General features: G+C 51.7%; 1 protein-coding gene across 1 annotated transcript in view; it reads right to left on the reverse strand.

Annotated features, from left to right (window-relative positions):
* Positions 1 to 13: 13 nt before the first annotated feature.
* Per2 (period circadian regulator 2) overlaps positions 14 to 26,604 on the reverse strand; it is a 32,458-nt gene continuing 5,867 nt past the window's right edge. Inside the window, exons 2-18 of the mRNA XM_059278506.1 lie at positions 23,609 to 23,857; positions 22,789 to 22,851; positions 21,431 to 21,585; positions 17,821 to 17,942; positions 16,837 to 17,038; positions 13,123 to 13,174; positions 12,150 to 12,292; positions 10,694 to 10,772; positions 7,905 to 8,011; positions 7,311 to 7,464; positions 6,921 to 7,029; positions 6,160 to 6,285; positions 5,527 to 5,611; positions 3,954 to 4,116; positions 3,757 to 3,863; positions 2,482 to 2,646; positions 14 to 977 (exon numbers count right to left, since the gene is read on the reverse strand). Of these exons, the coding sequence (XP_059134489.1) occupies positions 643 to 977; positions 2,482 to 2,646; positions 3,757 to 3,863; positions 3,954 to 4,116; positions 5,527 to 5,611; positions 6,160 to 6,285; positions 6,921 to 7,029; positions 7,311 to 7,464; positions 7,905 to 8,011; positions 10,694 to 10,772; positions 12,150 to 12,292; positions 13,123 to 13,174; positions 16,837 to 17,038; positions 17,821 to 17,942; positions 21,431 to 21,585; positions 22,789 to 22,851; positions 23,609 to 23,838 (2,397 nt within the window). The 5' untranslated portion in view covers positions 23,839 to 23,857 and the 3' untranslated portion in view covers positions 14 to 642. The remainder of the gene's footprint in view (positions 978 to 2,481; positions 2,647 to 3,756; positions 3,864 to 3,953; positions 4,117 to 5,526; positions 5,612 to 6,159; positions 6,286 to 6,920; positions 7,030 to 7,310; positions 7,465 to 7,904; positions 8,012 to 10,693; positions 10,773 to 12,149; positions 12,293 to 13,122; positions 13,175 to 16,836; positions 17,039 to 17,820; positions 17,943 to 21,430; positions 21,586 to 22,788; positions 22,852 to 23,608; positions 23,858 to 26,604) is intronic.

The raw sequence follows: 26,604 nt of genomic DNA on the forward strand, positions 1-26,604 counted from the left end.
ATATAAGCGTCTGTGTGTTTATTTGAGTCTGAGTGGCTGCTGGCCCAGGCGGGACTGGAGATAACTCCAGGAACACACAGGAGCCGGGTGGGGGGGATTGTGGACTGAGCCTGATCCCATTGTGAGTTTGTGGACAGGTAGCTAGACTCAAGAACCAGGTTCCTGAAACAGAAAGCCCTCAGGCAACTAGTGGATCTTATTTCATTCCTGAACATAACTACCCAGGGATTATGGCCCTGAACTGAAGTGAAGTTCTATGCTAGCAGCTCTGGCTGAGGTTGGCTGTCCACAGGGCAGCCCCAGGCCAGGAGGGTGAGTCTGCTGGAAGGGGACAGTCATCCCTTCGTTCCTAAGAGCTGCCTGCTCATTCTTTGCAGGTCGAACTTCACTTTTTACCCCAGAGTATGGACAAAAGCCCCACCCCACTATTTGCTGAAGCTAGCCTAGGGCTCCGCAACTGTTTACAGTATTGTTCCCTTGGGAACATGAGGCTGCATCCTCAAAAGTGTTCCCAGGCTGCACCGCCAGCAAAATGGCAGTGGCTACTCCACGTGAACACCTCCGACCTGGGCACAGCTCAGCATGAAGCCAGCACTGGATGCAGAGCACTGTTGAGCCAGGCCAGGAGGCCCACACCTGTAATCATAGGGAGGCCTGTTGGAACAGGATGGCACGATCCCGTCTTAAAAAGAAGGAAGTGTTTAAAAAATGCACGCTCAGGTCAGGTCGGCACTCACCTCGCTCACTCGCCTGGGCGCGGGACCTCTCCTGGAGATAGTTCTGGCAGTGAGCCTGCAGTGCTCCGAGCCTGCTCACCTCCCTGAACCTCTGCAGGAAGCCCTGCTCCTCTCTCTGTGTATGTGCAGCCAGAACTTCCTTGGTGAGGCCCAGCTTCTGCAGAGGCCCCTTTTCCTGGCTGAGGCCACCGGCTGCACCATCCAGGGACTCAGGCCCGCTGGCTACATCTTCTACTGTCTCTGCAAGAAGAAGCAGGCTCTGATCAGCATGCGCTTGTCAGTGCAACCTACGGGACAGACCCCTCACACCCAGGTGATTCATGACGCCCGCAGTCGGGGGCCACATTCCCCACGCCTACTTCAGCTTTCCAAGGCAGAAAGCAGCAAGCAGAGACCTGATGATCCACTGGTTCAGGCATCAGGTCTGTGAACAACAGGAAAACTGGGAGCTGTGGACTTCCGCTCTGAGCCTGAAGACATTCCAAAGCTGCCCTCAGCTTTGGTATACAGGGGACAGGGCCAAAGACATCTTCCAAGGCTCAGGACCCTGCATGGTGGCCATTATGACTATGTGGCCTATGGAGCATGGGGTTGAATCTCACAGGTAGCGTGGCTTATTATTTCCTTCTTTAAGAACAAACTTGTAATTCACTCCGTGTGTGTGTGTGTGTGTGTGTGTGTGTGTGTGTGTGTGTGTGTGTGTCTACGCGCACTCACCACAAGTATATATGTGTGCATATGTACATGTGCAGAGGAGGAGGTGAGAGGTCCATTTTGGGTGCCTTCCTCGATGGTTTTCCACCTTATTTTTTGAGATTCAGTCTCTCATGTAACCTGGAACTTGCCAACTTAAACTGACTAACCAGTGAGCCCCAGGAATCCCCCTGCCTCTGCCTCCCCAATGCTAGAATTACAGGTGGAGGCCACTGTGCCTGGGTTTTACGTGGGTACCAGGAACTCAGGTTCTCATGCCCGCTCAGCAGGCACATGACTGACTGACCCGTCTCCCCAGCCTCAAAGACTCATTTTATTAAGAGAACTGAGTCCCGGTCAGTCTTCTTACAACGTGTTCTGGCTCTTTTCCCTACATAGGAATGGCTGCTAGCCTCACCTTTTGCTGGGGGCAGAGAAAAGGCCCCAAGCCTACCTAGTTAAGGAAGTGGGGCCTGCACCTTGTGGACAGACGCTAGGGCCTACACCTGCCACCAGGTGGCGCCAGAGCACAGCAGGGACTTGTACTTGGGCCCTAGCTGGCCACATCCCACCTCTGAATTTTAAGTACCCAAGTATCTTTTACTTGGCCTCTTCTGGTAAGTTTGAATAAACATAAAAGTTCAAAATGGAAGTTAGCATTCTAATTTTTTAAGTCAATTTTTCTGTGTATGTGTGTTATACGCCTATGGTGTGTGCAAGAAAGAGAGAGAGAGAGAGAGACAGACAGACAGACAGACAGTGTCTGTGCAAGCAAGTCAGAAGTTCTGCTCTATTACTTTCCACCTCATTTCTTTGAGAGACAAGGTTGCTCGTTGCACCGGGAGCCAGGCCGGTGGCCGGCAAGCTCTTGCTCTGGAGTTACAGGCATGCTTTTGACCACGGCCCACGTTTTATGTGGGTGCTGGGGATGTGAACCAGGTTCTCACGCTTGTGCAGCTCTCACCCACGAAACCATCTCCCCAGCCTCCAAAGCTCCTTTTTAAAATTCAGATTGCTGCTGATTAACAATCCCCAAGGAGCTCTGGCATACCTAACTCCGGCTGTGGTTTCTTGTCGCCCACGTGGACGATGGTACTGCTGTAGCTGCACTGGCTGGTGAGGGACACCACACTCTCCGCCTTGCCTGGCAACGTCAGGGAGCTCAAGTGAGCGCTGACCTCCGTGTGGCTGGTCACCTTGGAGTGCCGGGCTGCCTCTTGATGAGAGAAAAACAGAAGTGAACATATGCAGGATGAAAGCCACCGTCCAGTTAAGGAGCTGGAGGTTCAAGGGACCGATGGGGCCGGTGCGGGCTACACCCCCACCCCACAGATACGGTTTGTCCTCAGGAGAAAGGTGAAGAGAAAATGGTGACACAGCTTGAACCTCACACTCAGAGCCCAGGACCTCCGTGAGGGAAGCATCTAGATGCCTGTGGTCATGCTGAGCCAAGGTCCTCTGCTGTGTGGCAACGGCTTTTCCAATAAACAGGAGGTGGGGTAATCTGGGACGGTCACTCTATTCTACACATGACCTTCCGCTCTCTTGTGCTTCATTTAATAAATGGGACACCCTATTTATTCTTTAAAATTTATTATTATTATTATTATTATTATTATTACTGTGTGTGGACTCACGTGCCACAGTCCACCTGGAGGCCAGGAGGACAGCTTCACAGAGTCAGCTCTTCTCTCCCTTCCCCTCTACACGGGTTCTGGGGACTGAACTCAGGCTGGCACAGCAACCGTCTTGATGGACTGAGCCATCTTGCCGGCCCTGCTTCTCTTTCTTTTTGTATTTTTTGAGACAAAGTCTTCTTTTATCGCCCAGACTGGCCTCCAACTCAGCATCCTCCTCAGTCTACCGAGTCCTGAGACTGCAAGCATGTGCCACTACATCCAGTGGGATTCCTTTCTGACTCTGGTCATCACTCACAGTAGCCCGAGCTTTCAAATGGCCATGGGGCACGCTAGTGTTCACAGGCAGGGATCCTCTTGACAGTCAAGGCAGGTGCTTACCCAGAACTGCAGAGGCTCCACCTCCATAAGGGGGAATGGAGCTCAGAGCTGTCCCCTGGCCACCCACGGACTTTCCAGGACCCTGTTCTCAAAGCTTAGTGCTCTACGTCTAGACATCACTTTCACCTATAAGAAGGGTGTTGACTTTCCAGCTACTTGGTCATCTAAAAACTTGCTGATATATGTACAATGTATGAAAAATTCATTCACGAGGGGGAAGGGGACACGTGAGGGCTTATGATGACTTCTGACTCCATACAGGAGATTTAAGGAGTCACAGGTTAGATAGCCCAGAATGGAAAGCATACCTGACGAGTGCAGCCCAGGGCTGACTGTGGCCTTCCGGGACGGGATGTTGGCTGGGAACTCGCACTTTCTCTTCAGGGTGGCAGCTTCATTGCAGCTCTCCAGGTACCTGTGTGAGGGTTGGAAGGCACCGTGTGGGTGGGAAGGTGTGGGTGGAGATGATGCCAACGGCAGGGAAGGTCAGAAGAGCCCCGTGTACCTGATGACACTGTCCAGACAGCTGATCTGCTGGTAGGAGCAGGGAGGCTGGTTCTTGTAGGTTAGCTCCTCTGGGAAGCCGGCCTTGGGGAAGCTGGCCCCTGAGCTGTCCCTTTCTACGGTAGTGACAGCTTTCACCTGAGCTGGCGGGCTGCTTTGCATTTCTGAAACAAAACAAAATAATTTTTTTTCCATTTTATACCTTTTATCTGCTGAAAGAAACCACTCCATATTAATAAAGACTTCTATTCTGCTCAAAGGCAGGGTAAAGGATTCATAATGTAGCAATATAGGACCCCAGTGACAGTTGCAGGACTTCCGAGCAAGACCTTGGAGTAATCTGTCACCCAGGCAGAGCTTGTTTCTCTCTGGGCTTAACAGCACATGCCAGGGCCACTCTCAGGGCTCAGAGCTTAGGTGGAAGAGGATGGTCTTAATATCTTGAATTTGGTGACCAATCAGACCCCGTCTCTTATCCTCCTGAGCAGGGCAGGCGAGACTGAATGTAGGGTCTTTCATTTGCGGCCCAAGTAATCTATCATAAACAGCTCTGTGGCTATCCATCATTAGATATGTGCTTATTTATATGGAGACAGATTTTCACTTTGCAATCCTGACTGGCCTGGAACTTGTTATGTAGACCATACTGGCCTTGAACTCACAGAGATCTGTCTACTTCTGCTTCCGAAGTGCTGGAATTAAAGGTGTGTGCCATCACATCTGGCTTTTGTTTTTGTTTTTGGAGATAGGGTCTCACTAAGTCACCCACCAGGCAGGCTGACCTTAAACTATGGAACCAGGCTTGCCTTGGATTTTGTATCTTTCTGCTTTAGTATCTAGGGAAGAAAGGTAGCAAGACTCAAACCACTGAACCACAGGGCCGACTTTCAAACATGACTTAGGGACAGTGAGTATACAGCAATTGCTGCCCAGGCACCAGGCTGTGGATTCTGTTTGTGCTCACCATAGGAACCACATGCTTGCCATCCTGAGGGATCTTGAGCAATGAGCTATATCTTACTCACTGGGGTATCCCCAACACCCAGCACCTTACTGTCCACGGTCTTGTTTTGAGAGCTGCAAGCACCTGGGCACTGTGCACAGATGTGCGTGCAGGTGCTAGGTGTATGAAATGGGAGCATGTGGTCACACAGCTACTCTGCAGAGTGAAGAAATAAGGCACCCCATCCGCTGTGGCCACAGCTCCCAGAGCACTCAGGAGGCAGGTCCTGGGGAACGGGAAACACGCACTCCACGTCCTAGGGGTCCACAGGGTAACAAGGGCGTCCTGGACAGTCGGATCTGCACTTGTTGGCCAAACACAGTGGAGCAGCCCTTATTTCTTTGCTGAGCAAGGATGGGGTAAAGCACACTCAGGAGGTGACCTTCCAGCCCTCACACAGAGCAATAAGCCAGCACCCCGGGCCCTTTCCTCTGCCATTCTAAGACACAAGCAAAGGAACGTGGGGTTTCTTTTGTTTTCTTTCTAAAAAGCAGAATAAATGTAGATTTATTAAGGAAAAGTGAGAAAGAACTCCTGAGAGGGAAGGAGGAGCCAGAGGACATCTTTTTACCTGCAACAGATGGTTCCTTTTGTTCTCCAGACTCATGAGAAAAGTGACTTTTGGTCTGAATCTTGCCACCATTCTTAAAAATTCCCTTGAAGAAAAACAGTAAGGAACACGTTATTCATTCTAGGAGACCCTCTTCTCTCCGTCCCCCATAGTGAGGAACAACCAACATCAGTCGAGTAGAATAGACAATAACTCAGGGAACCTCTGTGTTTCTGGGGTAGAACCAGAGGCCATGCACACGCTGGACACGTGATCACCATAGAGGGTACTCACTACACTCCAACCCAGATTCGGAAATCCTGAAGGAGCCAGATGGAGCTGGCGCCAGCTCTCATGATCGACCCCCAAGGGTGGCGCAGAGCAGAGGAAATGCTGATGCTTCTTCACCACCCTCCAGCTAAGCTGTGATTTCCCCTGCTCTGCCCACGGAAGTCATTTTCCTTTACATGTTCAACTACAGGGTAGCTGCTTCAACTTGAAATATGAAGTGAATCTCAGGAGAATCGAGCCAGAGGAGAAGACGACTGAGCCACCAGCTTCAGCCGCTGCCTGGCTATTTCCCATCATGCTTTTTCTCTTAGGACATGCATTGCTGAGCTTGCATTCTTGGGGGAAGAACAGAGAGGGACGTACGGATCTCTTCCGGTGGGACTCCTCATGACCATTGCTGTCGCTGGAGGATGTCTGACTCATCAGGTGTTCGTGGGACCCATTACTGCCCAGACTCCCATAGCCACTGGAGCCGCTATGGGGGACAGGCTGCGGGAAGAGCAAACAGATTGCTGTGGACACGGTGGAAAGGTACAGAAGAGGTCACCACAGGCCACACTGGTCTCAGCTTGGCCAAGGTCACATAGAGAAGATAAATGGAGGGGGGCTTAATCCTGGATTGTCTGGCCTTCATCTATAGGCATGCAGCCACCAAGGAGACCCCCTTAAAAGGAATGTGTTCAACTAGCTGATTATTGCACAGCTGAGGTCTTTCGAAGCCTATCAAAGTTTTAAAAATATAAAACTGATTCAACTACAGTTACACTTTGTACTCTATAATAACCAAGAAGGGGACATAGACTCAGTTGTGGGACTTCCTGTAGTTAAACTGACTTTGCTGGAGGGTGATGTCACTAAGTCCCGGTGCTGGTGATAGTATTTTGGGAGCGAGTGAGCCTTACACCAATGGAAATCACATTGGAACTGTATGACAAGCTGTGGGGTATGGACAGCCTTCAATTGCTCATTCAAGGGCATGGCTCACACATGGAAGAGTCTGAGGCTAGGAAAACTTGAGGGTACTTACTTGGTAGCTCTCAGGCCAACCACACTATCCAAACTTGGCCCACCTGGGCAGACATATGGGGGCAGGCAGAACAGAACACACCTAGGGTGGCACCCACCTGCATCAGCAGCCGGTGGATTTGCTCTGTGAGCTCCTGAACGCTGGGGTGCGGAGTCTTCTCCTCAGGGCATGGAGAGGCTGCAAACACGTCCTCATTCAAAGGGCCCCTGTGTGAATTTAATTTGTCTCATCAGAAGGGCCTGTCTAGCCTGTCTTGGCACCCACACTGCCACTCGGGCTGGAATCTCTATCTCCACCCCACAGACCCCCAGCTGCCACACAGCTGTGCCTGGATGAGTTCCTCCCACCTGGGCAGGTCACCCCTTGCCTATGTGCATGGCCAGCGGCTTCCAACAGGGAGAGGACCCCATCTTTGCCCTCTGCTGGTGGGAAGTGAGAAAAGGCCAGGATCCCCCAAAACCCAGAGTGGAACCCTGGGAGCACTCACACCCTGACTTTGTGCCTCCCAATGATGAAGGATATCTTCCGGCTCCAGGGGTTGATGAAGCTGGACCAGCTGGTGTCCAGTGTGATGTACTCCCCATTGCGGGTGCGGAATCGGATGGGAGAATAGTCGAAAGGCTGTCCGCCGGCCTGCAGGACTAGGGGGTAAGAAACAGGTCTCAGGGCTGGTGTGGGAGGTAGAAAACAGACACGCAAGGCTGGCCAAGGTCACCTCCTCAAAGCCACTGCTTTCAACTCCCGTGTCTGCTTCAAATCACACCTGGGGTGGTTTCCAACAGAGGAAACCACCTATTTTAGGACATGAATCTCTCCGTGTTACCCACTGAGAGGATTAGTTTGGAGAGATCCTGTGCAGTCTACTCCCGAGGATGGTCAGAACCTTCCTGCCCCACAGCTCTGCTGGTCTCCCCATATTCATGGACACCAATACTATAAATGAGCTGCCAAGGACCCTTTATGGGTTGTCTTCTCCCTAGCCCACCTAGGGCTGATGACACCAGGGCTCAGCATCCCCAGTGGTTCTGACCCTGGCCAACACCATAGCACACAGCCTCAGGGCTGAAAGCAGATGACCTACTCTTCTTGTGGATGGCGAGCATCAAGGGCCGGTCGCTGGGGTGGAGCTGCACGAGCAGAGGTGTCTCGATCAGGTCCTGAGGTAGATAGCCCAGGAGGGGGACTGCCCTGCAAGGCAAGAGGACACGGCAATCAGCATATGGAATACAGATGTCGGGCAGAGACAGCAGACTCTGAGGGACGGCCATCTTAGGGAACCTCCTCATTCAGAGACAGACATGGCTCCAAATTCCCCCAATGGAAACCCAGCAGAGGCAGCGAGTCTTTCAGCCCTGCAGCTGCTGAGGTCTCCAGCATCCCTGTGGGTCTGACAGTAAAGAGGCTGCCAGCGAGAGCATGGTGTTAGACCTCCCGAAAGAATACATCATGGCGGCATGTTGATTTTTCCTTTTCTATTACCTTTCTAATACTGATCGGCTTGCTGTGAGTCTTGGCTGAACATTAGCTGTCTGGAAGCTGTCCTTTCTAAGTCAGAAGGTCCTCCTTCTGTCACTTTGACCCCTAGGTCAGGTCATTTCCTGTGGCTCCCCTGGGAGTCCCCATGACTGGCTGGGACCCTTGCTCAGTGCCGGCCTGTGCCTCTGTAAAGTGGAGGTCCCTTGGTGGTTTGGGCTGGTCCCTGGTCACTGTAGGGGTGCAACCGAAGCGGCCCTCTATGCCTCTCTTTGCATCTAGCTCGGCGGCAGCCTCACCTTTCCTCAAGCATCTCCGCATTCCTCAAACTCCCCTCTGCTCCAGCGGAAGGCCCTTCTGCACAAAACCTTAGACTAGAACCTTCTTGGGCTATGGAGTGACTCTGACTTCATCCTCAGTGTCTGAGGCACACTCTCAGCCTCCTGTTTCCTTTCAGACGGAGTGTACAGAATGTCCTTGGCGCCCTCCCAATACAAGCCTGGCTGAAGCAACTGGGGGAGGGGAGGAGGAGCGGGGAAAGAGGAAGAGGATGAGGAGCCGGGGAGGAGGAGGAGAAGAAAGAGAGGAAAGGAGGAACAAAGCTAAGAAGGAAGGGCCCTATGCCTGCCCCTGACCGCAGGGTTCCATGAAGGGGCCCCGGGCATAGGTTCCACTCACGAGGCAGTACTCTGCAGACTGCCTCCCTCAGGCACTAGCCTGTCTACTTGCCTCACGGCTGGGGCAAAACATGTGGTGGTTTGCACAGAGTCCTTAGACCTATGCAGTAACGGTAGCCTCTTAGGTGGCTTTGTGCACTCAGCCCAGGATTCTGCATCTGATACTGTCCCTCTGGTGCCTGGGCCACAGGTGATCTGCGCGACATACCCAGCAACCTAGGCCAGGGGTGGCAGGTCTTTGGCTGCCTACAGAGCAGAACCTCCCTGCAGGCAGTGCAGCATGACTCTGAAAAGGGGGCCTGGGACCCTGGCCAGGGAGACAAAGGAGGAGGACCCAATCCTCCAGAATCTAGGGGGTGACTCGATCTGCCTCTCCGTCCACTTCCTGTGGTTTTTTCGAGGACATGTTTCTCCAAACAACTCCTGACAGCCAGTTATTCCCATCTCTGCATCTGCCAAAGAGCTGGGAGAAGGCACAGCGGACCACAACCTGCTCAGAACCAAGTACTTTTGAGTCCACCAGGCCTGCGCACACCAGCTATAGTACCCTCCACTGCAGGTTCAGAGAGACAAGCCCGAGGAGCTGAGAAAAGGGTGGAGGGACCCTGGAAGACAGGTTCCTGCTGCGGTCCTGCCAATGGCATCTCCCCGTCATTAGCCCTTGGCACCCCATTCCTGACGGTACCATCACCCACTAGACAGAGTTTAAACAGGGTGATCAAGGCAGGCACAACTGAAATCATCTCCAGTTCTCCAGAAAGCCCATTTATAATGTTCATTTCTTATAAACTGTGGTGGTGGTTTTCTTGCTTTCATGTTTTTGAAGTAGGATCTTGAACTCCCGATTATTCGTGCCTCAGCCTCCTAAGTGCTGAGATCAATGTGTGCCACCACAGCTGCATCTTATGAACTCTGAGTGTAATTTCATTGCCTGTATAGTCATGTGTCCTGTAACAGTGGGACAGAGTCTGAAAAAACGCATCATTAGGCAATTCTGTCATCATAGGCAGTGTCAGGCAAACGAAGCCGAACCTGCACAGCACAGGTTGGTCACCAGGTGTGACTGTTGATGCAATCAAGAAACCCAGGGCACACAGAAGTGTAGGCTGCTACAGGGCACCACAGGGGAACACCTGCTAAAGTGACAAGGCGTAAATACACAAGCCAGAAGCACGGTGCTATACCGTGCACAGCTGTGGCCACTCTAACTGCCACAGGATGGCATTACGACAGCCTTGTCACTAGGTAACAGAATCACAACAGTGTCTGTGGTCTCACTGAAACATCACTGGGTCGCAGAACGGTGCGGCCACACATTTTTGTTGATTACTGTGTAGACAAAAATGACATGAAACCTTGTCTTCAGCAACGATGTCAAAAGAAAAAAGTTCAGCTGTACACTTTTAATTCCAGCACTCGGGAGGCAGGATCTCTGAGTTTGAGGCCAGCCTGCTCTACAGAGTGAGTTCTAGGACAACCAGGGAGGTTACAGAGAGAAACCTCATCTTGAAAAACAAACAGACAAAAACCCGCACACAAAAAAAACAAAACAAAAGAACAACAGCAAAAAAGCCAAAAAGTTCATTTTTATCTCTCTGGTAATTTCTGAGACAACGAGGAGACACTGAGCATGTGTCCCAGCATTGATGCCATGACGACGGCCCCTGACTCCAGACAAGTGACAGTGGGAGGCAGGTGTGAACAGCGGGACACAACTCACCTTTCATCCACATCCTGGAACAAGCAGTTTGGTGTATGCGTTGTTGTAAAGATTCTCTTCTCAGGAGGAATCCTAGGGGCTGAAAGAACAGAATTCCCACTTGTAAGAAACACACAGTTCCGTTTTGACCAGGGAAACCACAAGGACTGAGAGTAAGGGGCAGCCAGTGAGAAAATGAGAAGGCAGATTCAACAACTGAGCCACCATGCTGAAATTAGGGCGGGCCCCAACCAGCGGGCCACTAACAGCCTCCTAACCTCTCTGGGGTGGCCAATGGGAGCTGCCATGCTACCTGAGACATGTGGACCCAGGACAGAGGACCACCTTCATGGTTCATAGGATGAAACTACAATGACCTTTAGAAAAATGAGTTACAAGTTATAAGTTTGGACTTACAGATTGCCATTGCCCTGAAGAACTTGACAGTTTCCAGGGTGGCCAAAGACAGTACATTCCACACAGGAAGTCATATATCCAGTGTTTTCCTCAACCATCAAATTCTAAAAATCTTTGGTTCTTGAAGGACACTCATAATTTGGAGTTACAACTTGTTCCTCCTGTCTACATTCCTAATGAATATTTGGAAGAGAATGTTCTGGATGCAGAGATACACCACTGTGCTAGAGAAAACTCATGTTAGAACACACTATCACTTTTAGGAAGTGCTTTGTAAAAACAAAACAAAAACCTCATGGCTAATCAAAAGATTGCAGTTCCAGGGAAAGCAGTCTAAATGTTCCTGGGGTAGGGTGGGGCTACCCCTCAGGGGATCTGAAGTCCTGTGACTCCTGAGTTGATACACAGAAAACAAACAGCTACGGGCTAGGCATCTGGAGTAGGCACAAGGACCATGGTATCAGAAAACAGTTGCTTAAGAGGGATCCCAAGAAGGCAATCGGGATGGTACAGCTTCCCTTGGGCTCCATGATTGTCAGGAGGCAGGGTGGCCTAAGAAGACCTTAATGGTGGGACAGCATTAGGACAGCTGGATGGCCACAGGCTGAGGGCCAGGGAGAGCCAGGCAGAGGGAAGGCAGTCCAGACAGAAGTCAGGATGGGCCAAGGCAGGAAGGAAGATGGCCCAGCACTGGAGGCTGAAGGAGTAAGTGGGGTTCTGGGGGTACTGAGATGTCATGAAGCAGAGGCCAGGATGAGGGACAAAGATGGGAGGGATATGGGGCCTCAGATCTGTCAGAGCTGGCGACACTTTATAGATCAAAGGCAGCAGAGCTAGGGGAGGGGAGAAGGGCCATGGATATGGACACAACTGCCTTGGTGGCTGTGGGGAGAGCCAGATAACAAAGAGAATTGTGCTGAATTTAGGGAAGATGGAGACGGACAAAGTTAGGGAGACGCCAAGGCGGATGAGCAGCTAGGTACTTTTCAGACATCGTGTGTGGACTACAGGCAAGAAGGATGGGCTAACACGGGTGCTCCCTGGTCAGGCATGGCTGTACCTTCATAGCCTGAGTGTACCCTCTCTGCCAGCAGCAGGCAGCAGAGTTGGCTCTCGGTACCCTGCTGCTCTTGCACCTTGACCAGGTAGGGTGTCATGCGGAAGGGCTGGTAGCGAATCTCATTCTCGTGGTGTTTCCCAACACTGTAGAGAGAGGTGTGGAGAGGGGTGAGGGTCAAGGCTCTGAGCCATGACAAAGAAAAGCCTTGGCCTGCTGGTAGCCCCACCCCTGGCTGTTTGTTAGGGCTAAGCAATTCTTCCATGTATGTACCAGATGCCAAGGATGTTGAGCCAGGCCACCACAGCAAAGTCTCTAGTGGGAACCTAGGCCATGCCGGAGGCAGCACACAGCTGTACCCACTGGAGAAGCTGGCCAGTGCTCACCCTTAGCCTTCTCCATTAGACCCACACTAAAGGGTTAATGGTCAGAGTCCACACAATGGGCAGTAGGAGGCCTCCCATCCTTTCTCTTGAGCAATTGCAGTTAGAATAGGACAAAGCAACTAGAAAATGGAAGTTGCTTCCTTAGAGGCATACTGGGCCCAGCTCTCCTTGGGGTCATGGCTGACACTGTCCTGGATGCTCAGGTGGTCACCAAGAGCCTGCAAGGAACACTGTGACTCTAATCAAAGAAATGCAGGTGCACATTCAGGGCTAGTGCAATGCCTGGCCCACGGCCCTAGAGAATGTCTTCCTCAGCAGCAGAGGGCCAGTGTGGGGAACTCGGGTTTTTTGGGGGGAAGAGCAGGTTGATTTACCCACTTTGCACTCCCTGTGCACAGGTATCATGTAACTCATTCAAGTGAGTTTCACCCAGGCTCTGCAGACGCTGTGTCTGGTCTCACTCTCAGAGTGTGTGTGTGTGTGTGTGTGTGTGTGTGTGTGTGTGTACAATACATATACCCCCAAGGCTCCCACAAGTACTGGTGGTGGACTGTCCATATTGTTTTCTGAGTTAGGAAGACTGGACTTACCTGACACGGCAGAAGAAAGACTTCTCCTCCATGCACTCTTGAGTGAAAGAATCTACAAGAAAAAACCCAGAGTCATTCACCCAAGTCAACAAACACAGAGTCAAATGGAGGTGTACATTGTGAGCTGGGCCAAGTACAAAGTGAGTCCTTCATAGAGATTTTAGATTCAGTTCAATTCCAAGGTGTGCTGTGCACCAAATCACACTGTCCTACAAGTTTACAGCCACGGCTTTAGGAGTTTTGTTTTTTCGTTTTGAAACAGGGTTTTGCTAAGTAGCCCTGGTGGGCCTGGAACTTGAGACAATCCATCACCCTCTGCCTCTCTAATGCTAGGATTACTGGCAAGAGCTAACAAATGTGTTTAAATTCCTGAATGGTGCACAGTGGTGTTACTGATACACTGGCAGTTCAGCTGCCGAAGGCACACTGCTGCGTGTACTTATGGATAAATCCCTAAACATTTACACCACCATTTCTGAAATACTTGTTTCTAGTAGAAGGGACACAGGCATTTGAAAATATCAACACTTGGTAAAATATCAACTTACTTTTATATTTACAATGTCTTGGGAAACGTGAGTTCGCTGGACCTCACGTCAGGGAAGGGAAGCAGGTGTCTCTATAACAGTTTGAAGGTTACAAAGACCTTAGACTTTAGCTTACATACAGCATTTCTTTCATTCAAAAGAAATGAAGAAACACAGGAAATGACCAGTTACAGAAAATGATACAGAATTAGCAGCCTGCAAAGCCCCCTGTGAGGTGGCCAGACTCTCTTTCTATTTAGACCATACTTTGGCTATCCATCCACACGCCAAGCCATTTCCTTTCCACAGTCCTGAACCATGCCCCAATAACTCACACTGCGAATGTTTAACAGTCAGCCCCGTCTCTGGATCTAGGAGAAAGTAGACAACCTCCTTCAGAGGACACCCTCAAACAAATGGTGTGTCTACCCCGGGCTGCCTGCTGCGGGGGGACATTTGTCACGGTGGAGGACACAGTGGCAGCGTCCAGCTCTGATGCTGACAGAACGGGGATGGGGAGGAGGGGAACTCCTCACGCTGGCCAGATTCCTGTGGTGACGGGACGACAAGGCTCGAGAGGCCGTTGTGTAAGCAGAGATCAGTGACCGGCCAGCCCCAGACAAAGACAGCAGGTAGCTCCTGGTCACAAGGCCACAGCAATCTGAGTTCTGTCCTTGCTCCTCAGGCTCCTCAGAAGCTACAGTCTTTAGTTCAGCTTCAGCTCTGGACATTAAAAGCCCATAAGGGGCTGTGATCGTCCCAGCCATGTATGGACAGACACCAAGGAACTCTTTTGCTGGCTAGCCTTGTCTATGATAGTGGAGGCTAGCTCCCCCTCAACCCCCACTGCCAGTGGCAGTGCTGTGATCCTGGAAGTATGGCAGCCCCTCCACCCTCCCAGGGTCAGAGTCTTCACAGTAAGTTGGCAGAACAGAACAAAGCTTTGCAAAGTTCAGCCACAAGGGCAGGAGAGAGGGGCTGCCAGTGTGGTGGTACCCAATGGTCACGGTAATCCAGTCCCAAGTGAACTAAAGCATACCTTCCAATTCCTCCGAGTGACTCAGTCACCCCTTAAAGACCAGACATTCAGCGTTTCACAAGTGACCCTACAGTTCAGCATGAGTTTGAGAGGGGCAGCCCATGTCTAGGCCACAGGTGGTTCATCTGGCTTGCCACAGCTCATGCTCTTCTCACAATGCAAACTATAATCATTTCCATCCCATAGTCTCTAGTGCCAACCTGAAAGTCCCAAGTCCAACTGTGAGCTCAGACTAACCATCTGCTTTAAGGGAAGAGGGTGTTGGATGGGCATGCTGTTCCAGAGGAAGGCCGGCCAGGAGGAGGGGTGATAGAACTCAGGCAAGTCTGAAATCAGGGTCCACAGACCTTGTCCTAAAGCTGTAGGGTCCATCATGTTTCCCCAGGGACCACCTCCTGCACACTGGGTACGAGTGGGTAAGACTGGGTTCCCAAAGAACCAAGCAGCCCTGCCCCATGGTTTGCTGGGCTCAGTCCAGCTTGGGCTGTTAGGGTTGCCTATGGCTTTCCTGGGATGTGTGGCTTGCCTCTGGTAGCTCTGCTGCTCTGGCTTCCCAGGCTGGCAGCCCCTGCCAGTGCTGCCTGGCACAGCCTTGGTGATACTCTCTGCATCATCTCTGCCCTGTGGCCAAGGAAGCCATCATCTTCCTGTCTGCAGAGAGGACACTGCCAAGGCCTAGGCTTGCAGCCCCTGGAGCAGAGGTGGGGCCACAGCCAGAGCTGGAGAGAGCCAGGTGTGGATGCAGGCAGCAGAGGCATCCTTGGAGATCTCTGATGTGCGTGCCTTCAGGGCTTTTCCTGTGGTGAGGAGGTCTTCTCCTGTTCACCTCCTACCTACGGGAACCTTTGCAATCTGCTTGACTGCAGTCTGCATTCCTTTCCACTCTGTACGCGGCCAGACTGCGGTAACTCCGGACACTTCCATCAGCAGGCCGGTCACAGCCACTATGCAAATCAGAGCTTCCCCCGGTAGTCCTGTCTTCCCCGCCCCCACACCAGAACTGCTCTCAACACTCAGGCCTTTTCTGGTTTTCACCCTGAAATCCTTCAGCTGCTCCCCACTCCCAAGTTCCAAATCTGTCAGTGCTTTTTCAGGTACCTCTGCAGCAGCACCCAGCTCTTGGCACCCGGACTGTTTCAGTCTGTTTTCTGTTGCTATGACAATCTGTCCCAGATGACTTAGGAGGAAGCTCACGGTTCTAGAGGCCGCAAAGTCCGACAGCACAGTGTAAGGATCGGATGAGCTTCTGGGGAGGGCCACACACTGCTTCCAGTCATGGAGAAAACAGTGTGGGGACACATGCACAAGGGACAGCCTTGCTTTAGAGTGACCCACGCCTAGGTGCCAGTTGAGTCCTGACAGGGAACTCTGACCCAGGAGAAAGGCATTAGTCCCTCTTCATGACCTCATCACCTCAAGGTCCCACCTCAGTACTGTGACATCAGCAAAATCCAGTGCAAGTTTTGGAGGGGACAAATCACACTCAAACTGCAGCTGACTGATGGGGAGGGGGGCAGTGGAGCTGGAAGGGCACAAGGAGAATGCCTGGCTCCAGGGAGAGAAGGCATAGAGTGGCCTGGATGCCAGATAAGAAGGGCTGGGCAAGGGCAAGAAGCCTGGACACAGGTGGAGCACACAGGAGGCATACACACTTGCTAGTGAACAGAGAAAGCACCGTGCAAGCTCACAGAGCTTATAACCTACACTTCTGGACCTGCCTCCAGCCAAGGTGAAGAGCCCCGAGAAGTCACCCTGACAAATGTCACACCTGTCCATTATGGCAGCTGAGGCCACAAGGGGATTAACTGCCTGCAGGAAGCTGGCACTCCACTGAACATTCCTCGGCCTTGCAGGATGCACCCCATGTCCCCACACTACAGTTATGTCAGGATCCCTACTCAGCATAACTTCATTTTAAAAATGCCTAATTTTGAAATCTCTCTGGAGTTTACCACGAGTTGGCTATTTATTCTGGAGACAAACGACTGTCTTACCCTAGACAGTCAGTGAACGGCCGCCCATCAGGAGGGCTCCGCCAGCTATTTTGACATGGCTGAGATGGGGGCCAGCTCCCAACCTCTCGCCATGCCACCAGCCTTCTCCATACTCCTCCTCAGAGGAGACAAGGCACTGCAGCCAGGACCTCACCTAATCCACTGCACACACTCCAGGGCGGAAGTTTGTAAGGGGTGGTGTAGCTGTGGAACACACTGACATCATGAGGAGCCAGGAACTCCACAAACTTGGCGTCACTGAAGGCATCCTTCTTACAGTGAAAAATGGAGGCAACTTGGTTAGAGATGTACAGGATCTTCCCAGACACCAGGGACACAGCCGCAGCAAACATATCCTGGAAATGGAGGACATGATCAGGTGATTATTGTCAGTAGAGACTGACCAGCTATAAGGCTAGTGGGAGCACCCCAACATGAGGACCGGGGGCAGGGGGTGTCTGGGCCTCCTCAAGCCTGGCCAAGTTGACTTTCCTGTTCCAGTGCAGACATCCAACATAACACCATCAGGAACGGCACATTAGGCCCGCCTTCCCCAGCTGCTGTGCTAGCTCCCCTGGCATGGCGAGTGACCTTTGCCAGCTAGCCTCTTTCAGGTTCTGGGGGTGGCCTACAGAGCTGCCTGCCCCTCTGATCACAGGCCAGCCCCTTGAAGGGATTTGATCAGCAGAAAGAGGCAGGAAGGCTCAAGAAGCTAGGCCGAGGCAAGTGTCACCACTAGTCCTCACAAGAATTACTGTCTGCTCTCACTGAGAATTCAGGAGTATGGCCTCTCCTCCCCCAGGCCTTTACATATTTAGAAATGTGGGCTTTGAACCCAGACCTTATTTACCACTAAGCCTGGACAAGGGGATGGTCTCTGAGCCTGTCTCTGTATCCTCAAGGCACAGAAAGCTGGAGCCTCATGCGTGGCTGGGCTTCTCTGGTACTGGGAGCTATGAGTCAGAGTCAGCCAGAGATGAAGACAATCTCCCAGGAGAGAGCAGAAGTCTAGAACATGACTTCACCTTAGAATCACCAATTCTGTGATTTTATTTTATCGAGAGGAGTGGACCTGCTTCCTGACAGTGGACCAGCTGGCTCACCCAAGGGAGAACTCGTGCCCTGTCAAAACACTCACAGCATTCTTCACGATGTACTCCGAGGTAACGCCCTCGACCTGCTCCATGGTGTAGGAGGGCACATCACAACTGCAGGGCTGGCTCTCACTGGACATCAGCAGCTGGTAGTACTCCTCGTTAGCTAGAGGAGAAACGGCCCCCGTGGTTAGCAGCTGGAACCAACGTGACAGCACACTGTCACTGGCCCCCGCAGGCGGGGTCCCATGTTCCTCAAACGAACAAGTGGGATGGGATAGAATATTTTGGATCCAGAGAACACAGACATAAGTGACCAGCACTCAAGAGCAGACCACAGACTTTCTCTGACGTGCCAGGTCTTTGTTACAACTTTAAAAACTGATACATACATTACTTTAAGTCATAAGGGTCCACAGGGCCCCAAAGTATGATGCAACCACAATGGTCTCACTCAGGACCACGGCAGTAGCCCCTGCACCGGAGCCTTGGTGGTCCCATTTGGGATTTCCATGCAGGCAGAATCCACACGGCTTGAAAGAGGAACAGGTCCCAGAAGCCACACTGGAAAGTGCTGTGAGCAGCACCCGCAAATGTGGCCATAATATGAGTTCCTATCTGTAGGAGACTGGGGGAACCAAGCCAAAGCAGCTCTCGCTGGACATGGAAGTGAAACAGTCACCCCTGTCTCTACAGCTCCACATGCCTGCGCAGATGGAACCTAGGGTGGCTGTGTCCTGGAGTTTGACCTTGGGAGCCAGCCAAGCGTGTGTTCCCTGCAGTGTGGTGGTAGGGTCTTTGGACCCATGGCTGGGTCTTATCTGATGTTGATTACTCCACCTTCACGGGCTGGTAGGTTTCCGAGCATGCTCTCTGCTGGAAAGCTTAGGAAAGTTCTTGATCTGGCAGAGCTCCCGAGTTCTGGAGTTACTGCGGAGGCCAAGCATGAAGCGTGGAAACCAACAGTCCCCGGAGAGTGAGCTGCCTCCAGCTCGGGCTGACTCACTGAGCTGCTCTTTCCAGAGAGTCGGGTTTTCCTTCGGAACAGGCGCCAGAGCCATGGTCTCCACCGTGGGGTTCGGCCTTAGAGCACCAGGTTCCCAAACACGTTTAGCCTGACCAGCACTGGCTGGCAGACAGTGCTCTTCAGACCACATCCATCTTCCAAAAGGGACAGCAGCTGAGGGAGAAGCCCACCGAGCTTTCAGGCTGAAGAGACCACCCAAACATGCAGAGGCCAGCACACCGCAGAATAATGCCTCTACAGCTAACTCTAAGGACCCAAGATCAATACCAGCAACCTGCCTAGGACCGACAAAAAGCTGTCCAGATACTTAGAAATAGAAGACTGAAGTACAGGTTCAACCCTAGACTACTGGACACACAAGCCTGGCCTACATGCTTGATGGCTACAGGACAAGCTGGTAACGCTGACTGTAAAGCCTAGATCACAGCTTTTTGGCTTCCTCTATTTTGATGTGTGCTTGTAGCATGCAGTACTCAGCCTTCAGCGCATGTGTATGACTGTGACCAAAGTTCACACAGGTGCCACACATGGGTGAAGGGTGGTGGGGGCTTGATTGTCCTATCACCTGCCCTTGGCACCTGCCTTCCCTGCCCCAGTGGGATGCTCGCTTCTACCTGTTCACTGCAAAGGATCACACAGCCAGCAACATCCCCACCATCAATGGCTGGAAAGAAAAGGGACTAAAAAAAGGGCCTAAGCACTCAGTACTCTGAGCCACGGCTGTAAGAAGTTGTTTTCTCCACAGCAGAGCACCCACAAAGCTCACATCCCTGTGCTCAGTAGCTGACTAAAAGTTTCTGGGCCTTTCTTCCAATGCCTACAGCTAGGCCTTCCAGGAACGACCACCCAGGGGACTGAGGCCTGAACCTCAGGATGGGCTGCCTGTTTTCCACCTGGTTAGTGTTCCCGGTGTCTGGGAGTCAAGGGCAAGTGCAATGGCCTGAGGAGATGGGGAGCCGACCCACGCAGGTCCTGGGCTGGAGCGACTGAAGGAGGCTGAGTCTGCTGGGTGCTAGAGACCCACGGGCTCCCTGCACAGGAAAGCACCGCAGCTCTTTTCCAGTTGTGAGCCACCATGTAGGTGCTGAGAATTGAACCCTGGTCCTCTTAAGCACCGAGCATCTCTCCAGCCCCCTCCACCGAGGCACATCTTAATTCATGAATTCAACCCTCAGTCTCCTTCCTCACGGGCCTGTTAAAATGTTCTGCCATATTCTGTCTCCTAAAAGTCAAACACACAAACAGCAGCAGGTTCTGCCGGATGAAGGCCCCAAAATAGGAACTGTTGATGGCTACAGTTGCCCTGACTGTGCACACATGATAGCGAGAGGTGTCCTGAGACAGAACCCAGTGGCGGGTGGCGTTGCTGTGCCCTGTCTCTTTCCTTCTTGGTTGAAATAACTACCAGGACAGAAAATGTTTTGTAGGTAAACATTTTTAGATGAACAGGAAATGAGTCACCTGGGTTGAATTCATGAATTAAGACGTACCTCGGTGGAAGGGGCTGGAGAGATGCTCGGTGCTTAAGAGGACCAGGGTTCAATTCTCAGCACCTACATGGTGGCTCACAACTGCTTGTAACTCCAGTTCCAGAGGATCTGATGCCCTCTTCTGCTCCCCATTGGCACTGCACACATTTGGTGCATATACATATATTCAGGTACACACACATTACATACATACATACACACACACACACAGTGCCTGGGATTTAGCTCAGTTGGTAGAGTGCTTGCCAAGATTGCACAAAGCCTTACATTAGCTCCCTAACATCACATCAAACCAGATATGGTGGTGCACACCTAATCCTAGCAGTTGAAAGGTGGAGGAGGCAAAGGCTCTAGAAGTCCAAGGTCAGCCTCAGTTACACAGCCAGCCCAGTGAGTTTGTGGCCAGCCTGTGGGCTACATGAGGTCCTGGCTTCAGAAAAGCCAGTGTGAAGAGCTGGCAACCCCCTCGGTCTCTTTTTTTCAGGCTACAGGATAAAGGTGGACAAGACCTCAGGAATGTTGTATTTCAATTCCATTCTGACCCACGCAGCTCATAGTTCCATGTGACCATCATTAGCTCATGTGACCATCATTCTGAACTCAGTCATTGTCCCAAACACATGTCAGAGCCTAGAACATGCTAGACTTCTGCATATGACCCAATCTTACCACAAGAAGCTTACGAGGTACATAGACTTTTCCCATCCACTGGTTTTCTGCCTATTTTTAGTTTTGCCTCTGAAAATCCAGTTCAGTAGAAAACAGTGAGGAACCATGGTTCTTAACCAACTTTAACTTCATTATATTTTTATTGCTTCCTTCTGCCATTTCAGGGATGAATCTTAGAAAGCTGAGACTATTTACACTATAGTTTGAGACATTTAACACATGTTTCGAGGGCTGGAAGGATGGATCGGAGGGTAAGGGCTCTTGCTCTGCAAACCTAGAGACCCAAGTTCAGTCTCTGGAACTACATAAAGATGGAAGAAGATAGCTCACTCCACACACATGCGCAACACATACACCACCCACCGCCACACACAGAGACACACGGGCCCATACGCACAAAGAAGCAAGCAAACAAACAAAACCCCACTTGTTTCACTGGGTGTGAACAGACGTGTAAAGTGCACATACCCTTCACCTGCTTCACGCTCCGCAGGGCATACTTCAAGGTTGCCAGCGTGCTGGCCTTCCCCTTGGCCTTCTTGTCTGCGGGGAGGTGGACCTTCAGCTCCCTCAGTGTCCTTATCAGTTCTTTGTGTGCGTCAGCTTTGGCAGACTGCTCACTACTGTGGAATTCAAGAAAAAAGGCAATCAAATGTGAGTCTTTTGAAGAGAGTGGCTGGGGGCAGGGACAGCCATATTCTTCACCCCTGGCCTCCCTCACCTCGGACCAGCAACACCATCTCAGTTGTGGTCAGGAATGAGGTCTAGAGACATGGCTAATCGCCTCCTTCCAGGAGACCACAGACTGATAAGAATCCCTGTTCTCACCCAGAGAGAGAAGTCCTTTCAACAAGATCCTTGTCCTGGGGTCAGGCTGGGCCTCGTTTAGGAGGGATGCTGGTCAACCCTTGGTATAGTGGTGTAGGCTTTGCCACTGGGCTATCTCATTCCCTACCCCATGCAGAGGGACAAAGACTGTATGAAGGACAGCAAAACAGCTCCTGGAGACATGAGCATGGACCATGAGAACAGAAGAGAGGAAAGGGAACCTTTAAGAAAGGGGTTCCAACTGGGTGTGGTGGCACACGCCTTTAATCCCAGCACTCGTGAGGCAGAGCCAGGCGGATCTCTGTGAGTTCGAGGCCAGCCTGGGCTACCAAGTCAGTCCCAGGAAAGGCGCAAAGCTACACAGAGAAACCCTGTCTCGAAAAACCAAAAAAAAAAAAAGGGGGAGGGGGGGGTGGAGTGGGGTTTCCAAGGAGAAGAGATTGAGCAGAAGAAGACAGGAAAGATAGATAGCAAGGAATTGCTGCTGGAAATGGCTTATGTTGAGGAGAAAGTATCCAAAGAATGATAGGTCAGGTCCCTGAGTCTTCAGTGGCCAAAGGCCCACACGCCTGGGAGAGAGGACTCTGCCCTAGCGATAAGAAAATGTCTGGGAACACACAGATTATTTGTTGCAAAAAGGTGAGAAGTTCCTGCTGGACACACAGGCCTGAGGCAAGGATGCTTAGAGGGAGCTGGGAGGAAACCAGATGCCCGAGAACAACCAGCTCAGAGAGGGACGGGGCCTGTGGCTGTGTGACAGGCAGGTGCCACCTGTCACACTGACTGCTGTGCTGGTCAGGCCAACACATTTATCCGAGCTTAAGAGTCACGTTACTTTCAAGCCTGGCCTACGAGGAAGTCCTGAAACTTGTTGGAAGAGCATGACGTGGGAGCTGTGGTGGGTCCCACCTCCCTTGAAAGAGCATGAGGTAGAAGCTGTGGTGGGCTCCACGCCACTGAAAGAGCGAGCATGAGGTGGGCGGTGTGGTGGGTCTCACCTGCAGCCGCTTGTGGGGGGGTTGTGTTCTGGCTCCGTCATCATCAGTCTGAAGGTATCAGGGCTGTGAGAACAGACAGTGACAGTCTCAGTGACCGATTTCTATACACCTCTTCCCCCCATGCAGCCAGCACAACAGACCGGGGACATCACACCAGAGACTTAAGAGAATAGTAGGGTGGGCTGGGTGACGGCTTTGGGGTAAAGAACCTGCCTGGCATGTCTGAGGCCCTCCATGTCTTCTCACAGAATAAGAATCAGGGCTGGAGAATCATCTCAGTGAAGAGCACTTCCAGAGGACCTAGGTTCGATTCCCAGCACCCACATGGCTGTTTACAGCCATCTGTAACTCCAGTTCCAGGGGATTTGATGCTCTCTTATGTCCTCTGTGGTCACCAAGCACACAAGTGCTGTACAGACATCCATAAAGGCAAAATACCCATACACATTAAAATTAAAATTTAAAAAAGGAAAAATTATGTTAAAACTGGAACATAAGATCTTCAGATATCAGGAGAGTTGAGCATGGAGAGGTGGAAATGCAAACGGAGCAATCGTTTTCTGTGACCTGCCTTGTAGGTGTGTGTGCAGCCACCTCCAAGATCTCACCAGACTGTCGAGTGGCATCAGACACAAAAATGCAAAGATGACTGTATTATCATTATTCGGAAGGACAGACCCCAATAAATATTATCTACAGAATTAAGTAGTGCGCCAATCCTGCAAGTTCTGGTACTTGCTGCTCGAAGATGGACAACAGAAAACATGGAGGAAGCCACAGGTGTCCTGTGTGTGAGGGTCCAGCCTGAGGCTGAACCTACCTCGGGTGAGTGTTGGAAGGTTCCACTAGCATCCGCAGCTCCTTCCCACTGTCATCACAGTCACTGCCCTGAGAGTCCCGCCCTGTGGAGCAGTTTTCATTGGTTTCATTTCCGCTGGAGCCACTGCTCATGTCCACGTCTTCCTGAAGCGCAGCCTGGCTGGGCTGAGGCTCCCCTGGCTCCTTGGTGGGGCTGGTGGGACTACGGGAAAAGTCCATGTATCCATTCATGTCGGGCTCTGGAAAGAAGCTGGTGAAGGAGAGAAGATTGTGGTCAAATGTTAAAAGGCCCCAGTGAGGCTGGGGATGAAGCTCCATAGTATAGAGCATGCGTCTAGTATGGGCGAGGCCCTGGTGTGATTCCCATTATCAATGGCACAACTGTGCTTTACTTGTGTGCTCATGTGGTCCTGATTCCTTAGCTCCTATTGGTCCTGGATCAGGAAGACAGCTGACCTGAGGGTCTCAGCTGGGCCATGGAGGTGCTGACACCTTGTCAGCAGACAGACATGGACACTGACAGCCTCCTAGGTACTGGGGGAATATAGTCATGCTACATGGTAAGCAGGGCCTGAGACTCTCTATCCTACTGTCTCCCTAGGTGACATTAAGCAGCAGGGTCCAGTGACAACTTCCTCACAGCACAGCATGAGTCACAGAGATGCTGCAGGCAGCAGGGCCTCCTGGAGAGGGGATGCTGCTGGGTGAGGGGTGAAGAGGCCTCCATGAGGCTGGTCCAGTGGGTATGCCATGGCAAGCTCCAGATGCTAGGGGCTCTATCACTGCAGTAGCCTGGCTTTGGCATAAGGTGGTGTGAGCAGGAAGGAGATCCAAGCTTACCCAGGACAGTTAGGGGCCACTGAACTGCCTAAGAATCACAGCCGTGGGACTTGGTTTACATTTGGCAGGATCCCATGGCCACACTAGATAGAAACTTGAACTTGTGTGCTTAAGAGTCGGTGTGGAGAAGGGGCTAAAACTCCATCACTACCAAGGCTTTCATAGAAAGCCGAACTCCGAAGGGCTACAGACTTAGTGACTGGGAAAGGTGGGCATAACACCAGTCAGGAGGTCACAGCTCAGGGATAGGAGACTGTTAAATGTCACTGGGAGAAAAGGGAGGGCCAGGGATAATGTTTCCAGCAGGACCCTGGCAGAAAGCAGATGTCATTTAGGCTGGGTCACATCAGGTTTCTGCAAACAGCTAAAAGCAGTTAAGGGCTGGGTACTGGGCTTGAGAGAGGTAGTCATCACCACTCAAGTGGGTAGGGGAGAAGAAAGAGTTAAAGAAATCCAGATCACTGCAGGCTGAGGAACAAATGCCTGGCCACTCTCTCCTTCTGACTTCTACTCTACCAAGCACACGAGGAAGCCAGAGAACTAGAGACTTGCTGACTCTTGCTGGCAGGCCAAGTGAAGCAGCAGGTTCCCCTGGAAGGTACAACATCTCCACTGGCTTCCTGGAAGTCAGGAAAACACAGGTTGCCAATGGGAGGTGGACACAGCCCAGGTCACACTAGTCACTGCGTGCAAGATTCCATGCCGCAGGTGAACTGACGGGGCAGGACACTCAACCCAGGGCTGCATAATATCAGGTGGCATCCAGCTCCTGACTGGCCTGAACCAGGATGCTCTGGTCCTGTACCCACTCTAAGCTTAGGGGTTTCTCTGTGCTGACTAAGCCCACCCTGGCACTGCCCGTCTACAGCATGAGCTCACCCTGCCCAGGATGGAACAAATACAGGAATGCATTCTAGATTCACCTCCCACCCATTTCCCCCGTCATTCATGTAAAATGACCAAACATTTAAAGGTGCTGGAGGAACAGCATGGTTTTCAGGAGCCCAGGGGATCCCAAAAGGGCCCCACTGTTTGCCACCAAGCAAGGGCATACACGGGTGTAGCGGGGACGGGAGCAGCGGTACACCGGGGGTGGTACTGGAGTCTCATGCCCTGCTGGATTGCCCCAGGCCCCAAGGAAGATGGCCAGCACTGCACATCCCCCCTCTTCTCCCTTGCCACAGTGGGACAAATGGACAGTGGAACCACCGGGAAGATGCTCACAGACACACTGTGGGGCGCCACAGCCTGAGGTCCCCTGCAGGGCCACACCAAGAAGGTGGCCATGTATGCAGGAGACAAAGCAGGTGACATCCAGTCAACACCCTGGTGATGGCATCCCAAGGCCCAACACGACCCTTCACCCAGCACCTCCTCAGGTCTCACCCACTGAAGGGCTGACTCCAGGGAGATGGGAGCCACACAGAATCTAGCTAGGTTGCTTCTAGGAACCAGCTGAGTAATGAGACCTTGTTTGTCCACAAGTAACAAAGGAAGGCCAAAGTAGGGCTTTCGAGAAGTCTCCAACAGAGAAACACAGCCCCCAGCAGAGAGGGAGAGCAGCTCAGGACAGCCAGCGCCCACTTCTCCAGATGCACAAAAATCCTACAGTCGACAGGTTTGAGGAAACAAGCAACCCAAACTGAGCTAATGCCACAGGCCAAGACGAAAAGACCACCTCAGAACCGATGAAAAAGGACACAGGCCAGTCAAGAGGGGAGAGATGCCTGTGGTGACGGGGATGCCGGAGAAAGTCATTTCGTTGTTGTTGTTGCTCCTTTGAGTAAAATAAAGTCTTTCTAAGTAGATCAGGATGGTCTTGAACTTGTAATCCTCCTGCCTCAGCCTGCCCTAGGCCGGGGTTACAGAGATGATGGGTGTGCGCACCATACTTGTCTAAGAAGGGAAAGGTGGCGTTACCTAGCAGAAGGACAGACTGAGGGGAAAGTGGCCATTTTCACCCAGGGAAAACAGTTTTCTAGAAAAGCCTCAGAACACCGAGATAAAGACGGGTTTGAACCTGCCAGTCTGCAGACGCCCTGGGTACCAGCAATATTATGTAACAGGAGTCTAGCAACCCCACAGAAAGTTATGTTTTCAAGAGCAAAGAAAGGGGTATCAGTATCCAAGGAGGAAAAACAAACACCTGACCTGCAA

Source organism: Peromyscus eremicus, chromosome 13, assembly GCF_949786415.1.
Source record: "Peromyscus eremicus chromosome 13, PerEre_H2_v1, whole genome shotgun sequence".
Lineage (NCBI taxonomy): Eukaryota > Metazoa > Chordata > Mammalia > Rodentia > Cricetidae > Peromyscus > Peromyscus eremicus.